Consider the following 9,888-nt stretch of genomic DNA (forward strand, 5'->3'; position numbering starts at 1 on the left):
GCAAAGAAGAGCACTTTCAGGTGCTACAAACAATTTATTCACTCCGTGAAGGCGCTGCTATGCCTGGAGTACAGCCTACGGCTGCCCACTTCCCACAATTGCCTTGATCCTCTCCTTGTCCTCGAGCTGTTTTGCCATGAGGATGATCGATATTCCCCTCTCCATCGCCTGCTGTAGCTCGCACGAGTACGCCACGAGAGTGTGACACTCCTTATGACAAACCATCTTGCACCCCCGACAGAGAAGACCCTGTTTCGTCTCTCCGTAGAGGAGTCTATTGCACACGTGACACCATATCTGCACTCCCTGCTGGAAGTTTGTTGCTCTGAAGGCGTGATTACTGTACCGTATAAGGGCAGGATCTGCTGAAATTCCCATTTGCAGGGCCTGTTTTATCTCGTGGATCTTCTTCTCCGTGCCCTCCTTCTGCTTCAGTGCCATGGGGACGATGGAGCTGGATCCGGATCCCATTGTCTTGAGCATTCTCTCGATTCCCTCGAGGATCTGCTGCTCCTTCTCCAGCTCCCGAAGGAGTTCCTGGTCCTCTCCTGCGGGTGGGACGTGCTCGGACGAGGACTCCGTCTGCTCTGTGTATACGTCATCCTCTGAGGGCAGGAGGAGCTTGAATGAGAGACTTTCTCCCTTCGAGTTGATTCTGAGGAGTTCGTTCTTCTTTACGTCCTGGAAGTATATTTTGCTGAGGGGGAGGCGGATTTCCTTGATTCTGAGGTGATCTTCCTCGAGGTGTAGGGTTGTGGACTCCCATTTTTTTTCAAAGTATATCTTTATCGGGAAATTGTAGACGTTTGATGCGAGTTTCAGCCTGCGGATTTGCTCGAGCAATTTTCTGTTCTCGAACTCTGCCTCTTCTACTCTCTCTGTGAGGCGCACTCTCTCAGCTACTTCTCTCTCTATCCTTCCCTGCGTGTCTCGGATCTCTCCCTGGAGCTTCCGGATGAGCCATCTTGCCTGGTACGAGCTCTCGTCGGATCTTGCCTTGTACTCCCGGACTGTCTGGACGAGTTTCAGGCCTTCTCTCTGGGCTGTTTCTGCGCACTTCTGCAGGGCGGAGACGTCAATTCGGAGGACTCTCTCGCACTCTTCGCGCAGGGCTTCTTCCAGTCGGGAGATCTGCGAGAGAGTTTCCCTCTCCTCGCGCCTTCTCTCCTGCTCGCACGCGGAGATGAACATGTGCCCGCTTTCCTGAGGGCTGGGGACTGATTTCTGCAGAGTTTCCTCGATATTTTGCACACTTTCAGCGCTTTTCTCGTTTTCAGGTTTTTCACTTTCAGGTGCAAATATTTTCTCAACTACTTTTTCCTCGAGTTCAGGCACTTCCTCTTTCTCGCTTTCAGATATGCTTTCAGGTGCATGGTCAGGTACATGGTCAGACACTTCTTCAGGAGTTTTCTCTTCTTTAGGCATACTTTCAGGTTCTTTCCCAGACACTTCTTCAGGCATGCTTTCAGGTGTTTCCTCTTCTTCAGGCATACATTCAGACTCTTTCTCGTTTTCAGACATACATTCAGACTCTTTCTCGCTTTCAGGTACATGTTCAGGCATACATTCAGGCTCTTTCTCGCTTTCAAGTGCATGTTCAGGCACGCTTTCATGTGCAGGCACCTCCATCTTGGCGTTCTCGCAGGCCCTGCACCTGTGCTCTGAAATTTCCCCGGGCTTTTTTTCAGGTTCTCCAAACTCAGGCCCTGAAACAATAACGATCTCAGGGTCGTATCCAAACCCAACGAACTTCCCCTGCACGCAAATACTCCGCGTCTCCCTCCCCTGCGCAGGAACAAACTCCTCCACCTCGAAGTTCTCGAGCGTCTCCCCCTCACCCCCCGGGACATGCACCGGCACGTTCTTCCCCTTCCCCGAGAAGTCGAACCCCCGGAAAAAAGGCTCCTCCTTCAACGAGGAAATCCCCAGGCGATTCTCCTCCGCGCAGAGCATCCCCGAAATGACTCGCTCCAACTCCGGCGAGCACGCAGGAATCACGTACTTCATCTCCAGGATATTATTGTACGTCTCCCGAATCGTCTCCGCATAAAAAGGCGCTACTCCAAAGGCCATTTCGTATACGACAACCCCAAGGGACCACAAATCCGTCTTCTCGCTGAGTCTCCCCGACATCCCCAGAACCTCCGGGGCAACGTAATCAGGAGTCCCCACTACGACACGATGATCGTCTGAAGAGAGTCTCGTGCAGCTCCCAAAGTCTGCGAGTTTAATGTGCCCGTCTGCATCGATCAGGATATTCTCAGGTTTCACGTCCCTGTGCACGAATCCTGCCCCGTGCAGCTCCTCCAGCGCAAGAATCGCCTCTCCCCCAAAGAATCGCACGAACTCCTCGGGAAAAGGCCCTTTCCTGCAGCAGAGACTCCCGAGATCGCCCCCCCGAATGAAGTCCGTGAGGAAGTAGAGGGCAGCCCCGTCCTGAAACGATCTGTGCAGTCCCAGGAGCCACTCAGACGCTCTCCCGCGTATCATTGAGTCTCTCTCTCGCATCACAGGATTTGCTAGGGGATCTTCTACAATATCCTGTTTGAAGACTTTTTTCAGCGCGTACACCTGCAGAGTCCGCTTGCACCGAACGACAAAGACTTCACTGTGGCCGCCCTTTGCAAGTCGGTGGAGTATTTCGTAGTTTTCCTCCCTGTCCGTTACTGCAAGTATTTTTCCGATCTCTGGGAGTTCTATCCCTGCGAAACTTATAGCTTGTGCGCAGTCTATGAGCAGATTTGCCTCTTCGTTATGCAGGCGCAGCTTCTTTTCTTGCATGCAAACAAAAGAATTTTAATTCTTATGGGAGAAGGAAAGTTTCGCTGGGAGGAGGCATTCCAGAGCACGTGGGATACGGGGGGAGGAGTCGGGGATAATTTTACGCTGAATGTGAGCAGGAGGACGGAGAACCTCCAGAGGGGGATAGTTCGCCGGGTTCTGCTCGTTCTGGACGTATCTTCCTCCGTTGAGGAGAGGGACTTTCTTCCCTCGCGGAAGTACTACGTGAAAAAGGCTGCGAGTAAATTCTTTCGATCTTTCACTGAGAGTAATCCCCTCTCTACGATGGGAGTAGCTGTAGCGTACGGGGGAAGTTCGTATCTTGGAAGTTCTACCGTGTGCGAGGAGGGAGAGATAGAGGCTCTTCTGGGGCAGGCGGAGGGAGGAGGAGGATTCTCCCTGGGGAGTGCTTTGGAGACGGCTGGGGAATTCTTTGAGGGGTGCTCCTTCGTGAAGGAGGTTGTTTTTGTCGTTTCTTCGCTCTCCTTCTCGGGGAGGGATCCTGTGGGGATAAAAAATGCGCTTGTAAATCGGGGAGTTATTATGCATACGATACACTTAGCGGGGGAGGTGGAAATTCTTCGGAGAGTGAGCGAGGAGAGTGGGGGAGTGTTCGGAGTAGTTAACTCCCCGGAGGATTTGGGGGCTCTCCTGGGACTTGTTTGCGTGCCTCCCCCGCATTCTGCACCTGCTCGTCTCTCGATGCTTCGCGTGGGATTTCCTGCGGTGATCTGCGAGAGTACGCTTTGCTCCTGCCATTTGAGGATGAACGAGTGGGGATACGAGTGCCCTTTCTGCACTACGAAAGTCTGTTCTATTCCTGGAGTCTGTCCTATCTGCGAGAATATTCTTAGTGCTGCTGTTCACCTTCTGAAGGCTTTGCACTGGAGTGATTCTGCGCCTGTTTTTGTGCCGGGAGGGAGAGGGAAGTGTCGGGGGTGTGGAGAATTCGAGGTTTTACTGCACGAGTGTCCGTCCTGCAGATGTACTTTGTGCGGGGAATGTACTGGATTTGTGCGACAGGAGCTTAACTTCTGCATATTCTGTCCGTGAGGGATAGGATCCTTCGGAGTTTTAAATAAAAAAGCATTCGGATGTGGGTAGATAGAGTTTTGGACGTGTTTTTTTGTTTTTATTTTTATTTTTTTCAATGAGTCCAAAAGCGCTGTTGTGTGCTGGAAGTATCTGTATGCATAGGAAATTAAAAAATATATTCAAATAGTTAAAAAACCTCGAATAACCAGAAAATATCATATGTAGATACAGGAGTGGGAATGCATGATGGTATGATACATGATATGATACATGGTATAAGATGGATAATAGAGTAGATATAATGAGTTCAGGTTATTGCTCAGGTTGTGGTTGTGGTTGTTCCAGTGATTGTTCTAGTTAGCTCATTCTATCTATAGAGTTCGGGTTATTATTCACTCTAGTTATAGCTATTCTATCTATAGTTATGCTGTTATCCTAGCTCTAGTTATAGTTGTTATTCTATCTATAGTTATAGTCATTCTAGCTCTAGTCATTCTATTATTCTAGCTCGGGTTATTCGGGTTATTCTGGGTATCCTTTTGTTCTGGCTGTATTTAGGCTATTACTTAAGTGCAACTGATTGAATGTTTAGCGTGAAAATTCTGCCTGTGCTTTTATTTACTTCAGGTATTCGGGGCATCTCGCACGGCGTATTTTACACTTTGCCCTTTGCGATCACGTACGTGCACACGCCAATCACGTACTTCGAAAGCATTTGGAGGCTCGACCCGGAAAATTCCTTCTCCCCTAAAAAGGCCTTCAACTCCTCGAGGCTTTTCCCCCACTTCTCGTGCAGAATTTGCAGGGACTCCAGGACGGAAACTGCCTCCCTAACGGCCTCTCTCTGTCTCTTTTTCAGGTTCAGGGCCTCAATAAACTGCCTCTTCCCCTCTCCTTCGAGGCAGTCCGTCTCCACAATGTCTGTTGATATTTTCAGGACTTCCCGGAGAATGGGCAGCTCCTGGGCTATGGAGATTCTCTCCTGCTTTACCTTCTCCTGCACGAGGAGAACGACCGAACTGTTCTCAAGGACTCTCGGCAAAGAATCCACGCGAATCCCCCACGCTCCCTGGCTTTTTCCCCCGGAGTTCAGCACATTTACGACTCCGAGCGTTATTTTCAGGATCCTGTGGATGCTTTTCGTCCGCAGGAAGAGAGAACATCCTTCAATGAGCGTCTTCACGCTCGGAATAAGCGTCTTCTCCACGGAGGAAACAGTCAGGAGCAAGTGCATAATCACAAGCTTCTCCCGAAACATCTCAACGGAAAGTGCCTTCTTGTAGAATATCTCCGGAGCTAATTCCACCGGGTGCTTTTTTATCAGCTCCAGCTCTTCCTCCGTCGGGTAGTTGTGAATTAGCCCTGCTAAAAGCGTCTCAGTGAAGGCTTTCGTGTTCAAAGCATCCACAGACTGTATCAGCTTCTCGTGCGGGACTTTTACGCGTGCCAGAATGATATCTATGGCCTTGCACCGCTTTTTATCGATCACTCCGTCCGAGATGATCTTTTCGTCCTCCACAGTCTTTTCAGTTTTTTTTCTTTCAAAGACTCGGAAGTCTGCCTTCGTGAAGACGCGAAGATCCTCCACGGAGAGATCACACCATAATCCGCCTCCTGCAGGCTTCCGAATGTGGACGTCGTATGAGATCTGCTGGGGATTTTCTGGGTGCAGAAGAGATGCTGCCTGCATGTACAGGGAGCGAGGCCCAGGAGGAGCAGCCTCGAAAGTTCCACTCCCAGGAGGAGCTGAAATTCCCCCAGGAGCAAGAGGAGGAACTGCCCCCAGCGAAGAAAGCGACATTTTAGTCTTCGGAGGAATTCCCATTGTCTTAGGAGGGATTCCCATCTTAGGAGGAATTGGAGGAATACTTTTTCCTGGCATTGTCTTAGGAGGAATTGGAGGAATCGAACCTAGCATTGTTTTAGGAGGGATTGGAGGAATTGAACCTGGCATTGCCTTAGGAGGAATTGGAGGAATCGAACTTTTTCCTGGCATTGCCTTAGGAGGAATTGGAGGAATCGAACTTTTTCCTGGCATTGGAGGAATACTTTTGCTCTGAATATTTTTCAGGTTCAGGGTACTCCCTGGATTTTCTTCGCCTGTTTTTTTCTGTCCCTCAGACTCCGTGCACGCAGAGACTGTCTCTGGGGATGCGATCTTCTCTGGGGGCATCCTATACCGCGAGAGAATGTCCTTGCAAATGCAGACGTACTTCTCGCTCTGCGTCTTCTCCTTCCGAATGGCTCTCTCCTGCTCTATCTTCATTGCGTCCTTGTTCCTGTAGACGGACTCCTCCATTATCTGCCCCCGAATGAATTGGAGGACATCGTACATTCGGCTGCTGTTTATCCTGTTCAGAACGCTTAGGATAGAAATAATCTGCTCTACGTCTTTCTTCGTCTCTTCTGTGGAAATATCTATCTTTCTAACGTCTATCTCCACAGCCATTGCTCGGACCTTCTGCTGGAGGCTGAGGAGGTTGCTTACACTCTTCCGCATCCCTGGGAAGGCACTTTCCACGCGGGAAAGGACTCTGCTGATCCCGCACATCCGCAGGAGTCCGTCCAGCATAATCCCCACCATCGGAGACTCCTTGTAGAAGCCCATTATAAGCTGCAGAAAGACGGAGGCATGAGATTCTTCTAACTGCCCAAACTTCAGGTTGTGCTCTACCTCGTCCATCACCCACTTCATTCGAATATTGCACACGGAGAGACAGTACGCGTGATTCTCGCTGGATTTTTCTGCTGCTTTGAAGAAGCTATCTAGGACTATCCCGATGTGGGCATCCAGGCACTTTACGATGATCTCCAGGAGAAGACTCGAAATAAACGCAAAGGGCGAGGGATAGTGCTCGATCATGTTTTGGAACATCTTCTGGTCTCTCCTGAGGGATCTTACGACGGCAGGAGACTGTAAAGTGCTTTTTAGGAATCTTGCAGTGGGTTCGAGTATCTGATATATTGGCTTATTTTGCATTGTTTTTTCCATTTGCATGTATATCTTCGCGTCCTGGGAGTCTTTCTTCGAGGAAAGCATCGAAATAATTTCCCAAATGCTTTCCAAAAGATTTTCTTCGAGCGCGATCAGGACCTCAGACTCCGTGAGGGAGACAAAGTTAAAGCGAAGTTCTTTTATCTCGCGAGAATATGCTTCTATGTGGGTTATTTCGTACGAGCTTGAAAAGGGCTTTTTGATCTCCTTTATTCGTTTGGCTATCTCTGCCCCGCTTATATCGACGGACTTCTTCTGAGCGTCTATCATTTGCTGCTTCTGGGCTGCCGGAAGGGAGAGGAGAGTCTTTCTGTAGTCTCCCTCTATCCCCAGCGCATCCACGAGGGAGAGGAATTCGTGCGCTAGCTTTGCAGTGTCGATCGGGTCTTCCATTGGCTGAAAAATAAATAGAGAAAAAACAAGAATTAATACGCAAATCATTAGGCTCTGAATATGCCCGGAAGAGGCAAAGTATTGCAATAATCCCAGGGCAAACACTCTCTCGCGGTAATTCAGGAGTATCCCAAGGACATGCCATCATAGTATTATATAGTAGTACGAGATAATAGCATAATATAGTAGTACGAGATAATAGTGTTATAGTGTTATAGTGTAGTAGTGTTATAGTGTGATGTAGTAGTGTAGTAGTATAGTGTAGTAGTGTTATAGTGTTATAGTGCGATGGTGTGATAGTGTGATATTGTTATGGTATAATATTGTTGTGTAGTAGTATGGTATAATAGTGTTATAGTATAATAGTATGATATTTTTATAGCATTCTAATAATAATATCATAATAAAAATACTCTAGTAAGACAATACTATAATAATACTATAATAAAAATAAAATAAAATAACCCGAACAACCTAGATAATATTATAATCCTCTATCTAACACTATAATATTATAATACTATAATCCTCTATAATACTATAACACTCTAACACTATAATACACTATAATACTCTATCTAATGCATACCCTGAATGATCCGAATGGACTCTCCTAATCCAGGATTTTCCCTTGTTTGGCATCCCCTGCACCTTTGTTTGGTTTTAGGATGTTTTGTTTCAATCTCTGTATAAGTACCCCCAGGAGATCTCCCCCATGCGATGCCATTTCATGCTTCTGCTTCTCCTGGGGAAATCCCTCGCGCAAGAAGCCACGAAAGAGCCTGTCCTGAAGGAGGAAACAAAAATCACCCTGCACGAAGACCCTGGGAAAGACCCTTCATTCGAGCACCTTTTCAGCAAAGAACTCGCTCTCGCCCAGAAAGCCCTTTCCTCGCAGGAGAAGGAGATTTCGAGGGTGAAGAAGTCCCTCAGCGCCCTCGCAGAGAGTGGCCGCAGATACTTCCTGGAGAGTGCCCCAAAACCTCCCACGGATAAATTCATCGCTGTTTTTGACGGGGGATCTACAGGGACTCGCCTAAACATATACCAATTCGACGGGAAAGGCCTCGTTTTAAAGTCGCATTTTTTCAAAAACATCCCCGGGGGAGTCCACACGAGCAAAGCCCCGAAGGACGACATTCAAGCACTTCTTTCTGCGGGAGAGACTTTCCTGGAGAAGAACCATCATTCCACGGGATACGACTTTCCGATGGTTTTCAACGGGACTGCAGGTCTCCGTCTCGTGGGGGAGAGAGCCAGAAACTCCCTGATTCTCTCGATAAAAGAGGCGATAAAAGAGTCCACAAAGCGGGAGGTTGAAGTGAGAGTGATCGACGGGAAGGAGGAGGGATTCTATGCGTGGGCTGCACTTGTCTTTGTTACGCAGATGAAGGATAAAATCGGGATCTTCGACCTTGGGGGAGGATCTGCGCAGATTTCCTTCGAAGTAGAGAAAGATCTGCAGGATGCACAGGAGGGAATTGTCCACGGGAAGAACAAAGACGTTCTCTCTCGGTCTTTCCTGGGGATGGGTCTCTTCGCAGGGCTTGAGAGAGTCCGGAAGAGCGACGAGAAGAAGCACTGCGCCTGGGGGAGGGAGAGTTTCAGCCTTCCCCAGTGCAAGATGCACATGAAGAGCGTAATTGGAGCGATGATTCAGGAAACTACTGCAGGGAAGGAGATAGCTCCAGGAATTTCTCAGGTGAATACGATATTCGTGACTTCCTTCATTGCGGAGATGCTGAACAGTTTGCAGACTCCAGGGACTGCGCAGTTCAAGGACATAAAAAAAGTTGCAAATTCTCTGTGCAGGAAGGATTATTCGGGGAGTAATCCTGGGAAGGAGGAAACTCCCGGGAGGAATCGCCTGGACTGTGTGGGGGTGACGTATGCGATTATCTTCATGGAGAATCTCGGGGTGGGCCTGTTTACGCCGATCCGGAATGCCTCGAAGATTCCGACGGATATTAGCTGGTCCCTGGGGAGGGCTCTCTCCCTCCTGGAGTAGGAGTCAGATGTTGCAGATTGTTCACGTATGGAATAATACAGGCAGTAAAGTTATAGTGTTATAGTGTTATAGTTGGTATAGTTAGTTAGTTTAGTTAGTTAGTAGTATAGTTAGTTAGTTATATTATGGTATTATAGTTAGTAGTATAGTTAGTACAATAGTTAGAGTAGTATGGTATAGTATAGTTAGTTAGTTTAGTTGGTATTATAGTTAGTTAGTTATATTATGGTATAGTTAGTAGTATAGTATTATAGTTAGTTAGTAGTATAGTTAGTTAGTATAGTGTTGATTGGTATTATAGTTGGTTAGTATAGTTGGTATAGTTAGTAGTATGGTATAGTTGGTGTAGTGTTAGTTAGTATAATGGTATAGTTAGTATTATGGTATAGTTATTCTGGTTATAATATTATGTTAGTTATGGTTATTCTGGTTATAGTGTTAGTAGTATAGCTATTCTGGTTAGTATAGTGTTGATTGGTATAGTTAGTGTAGTGACATAAACCCGGGCATATTTGCTTTAAGTGCATTTGCTGGATGGTGTGCAGTAAGTTCTGCTGCTTAGTACACACGGTGTAAAAACTGTGTGGAATCTGTCTTATTTAATGCACAGTGCGTAGGAGGTACTATTCTGTTGTTTGCCTGCTGCTTGTTGCACACTGTATACTATATGCTCTTT

At 47.5% G+C, this 9,888-nt stretch overlaps 4 protein-coding genes across 4 annotated transcripts; 2 read left to right on the top strand and 2 right to left on the bottom strand.

Annotated features, from left to right (window-relative positions):
- Nucleotides 1–75: 75 nt before the first annotated feature.
- NEMAJ01_2299 (serine/threonine-protein kinase MRCK) lies at nucleotides 76–2,781 on the bottom strand (the record flags this gene model as incomplete). The annotated part of the gene is made up of 1 exon (XM_047916137.1): nucleotides 76–2,781. The coding sequence occupies one exon, from the start codon at nucleotides 2,779–2,781 to the stop codon at nucleotides 76–78; it is 2,706 nt and encodes a 901-aa protein (XP_047772094.1).
- A 24-nt stretch (nucleotides 2,782–2,805) lies between these two features.
- NEMAJ01_2300 (transcription initiation factor TFIIH subunit 2) lies at nucleotides 2,806–3,834 on the top strand (the record flags this gene model as incomplete). Its single annotated transcript, XM_047916138.1, has 1 exon — nucleotides 2,806–3,834. The coding sequence occupies one exon, from the start codon at nucleotides 2,806–2,808 to the stop codon at nucleotides 3,832–3,834; it is 1,029 nt and encodes a 342-aa protein (XP_047772095.1).
- A 637-nt stretch (nucleotides 3,835–4,471) lies between these two features.
- On the bottom strand, nucleotides 4,472–7,204 carry NEMAJ01_2301 (uncharacterized protein; the record flags this gene model as incomplete). Its single annotated transcript, XM_047916139.1, has 1 exon — nucleotides 4,472–7,204. The coding sequence occupies one exon, from the start codon at nucleotides 7,202–7,204 to the stop codon at nucleotides 4,472–4,474; it is 2,733 nt and encodes a 910-aa protein (XP_047772096.1).
- A 715-nt stretch (nucleotides 7,205–7,919) lies between these two features.
- NEMAJ01_2302 (ectonucleoside triphosphate diphosphohydrolase 5/6) lies at nucleotides 7,920–9,212 on the top strand (the record flags this gene model as incomplete). Its single annotated transcript, XM_047916140.1, has 1 exon — nucleotides 7,920–9,212. One exon carries the CDS (start codon nucleotides 7,920–7,922, stop codon nucleotides 9,210–9,212), a length of 1,293 nt encoding a protein of 430 aa, XP_047772097.1.
- Between the last annotated feature and the right edge of the window lie 676 nt (nucleotides 9,213–9,888).

The sequence above is a fragment of the Nematocida major genome (genome assembly GCF_021653875.1).
Source record: "Nematocida major strain JUm2507 chromosome Unknown 2232, whole genome shotgun sequence".
NCBI lineage: Eukaryota > Fungi > Microsporidia > Nematocida > Nematocida major.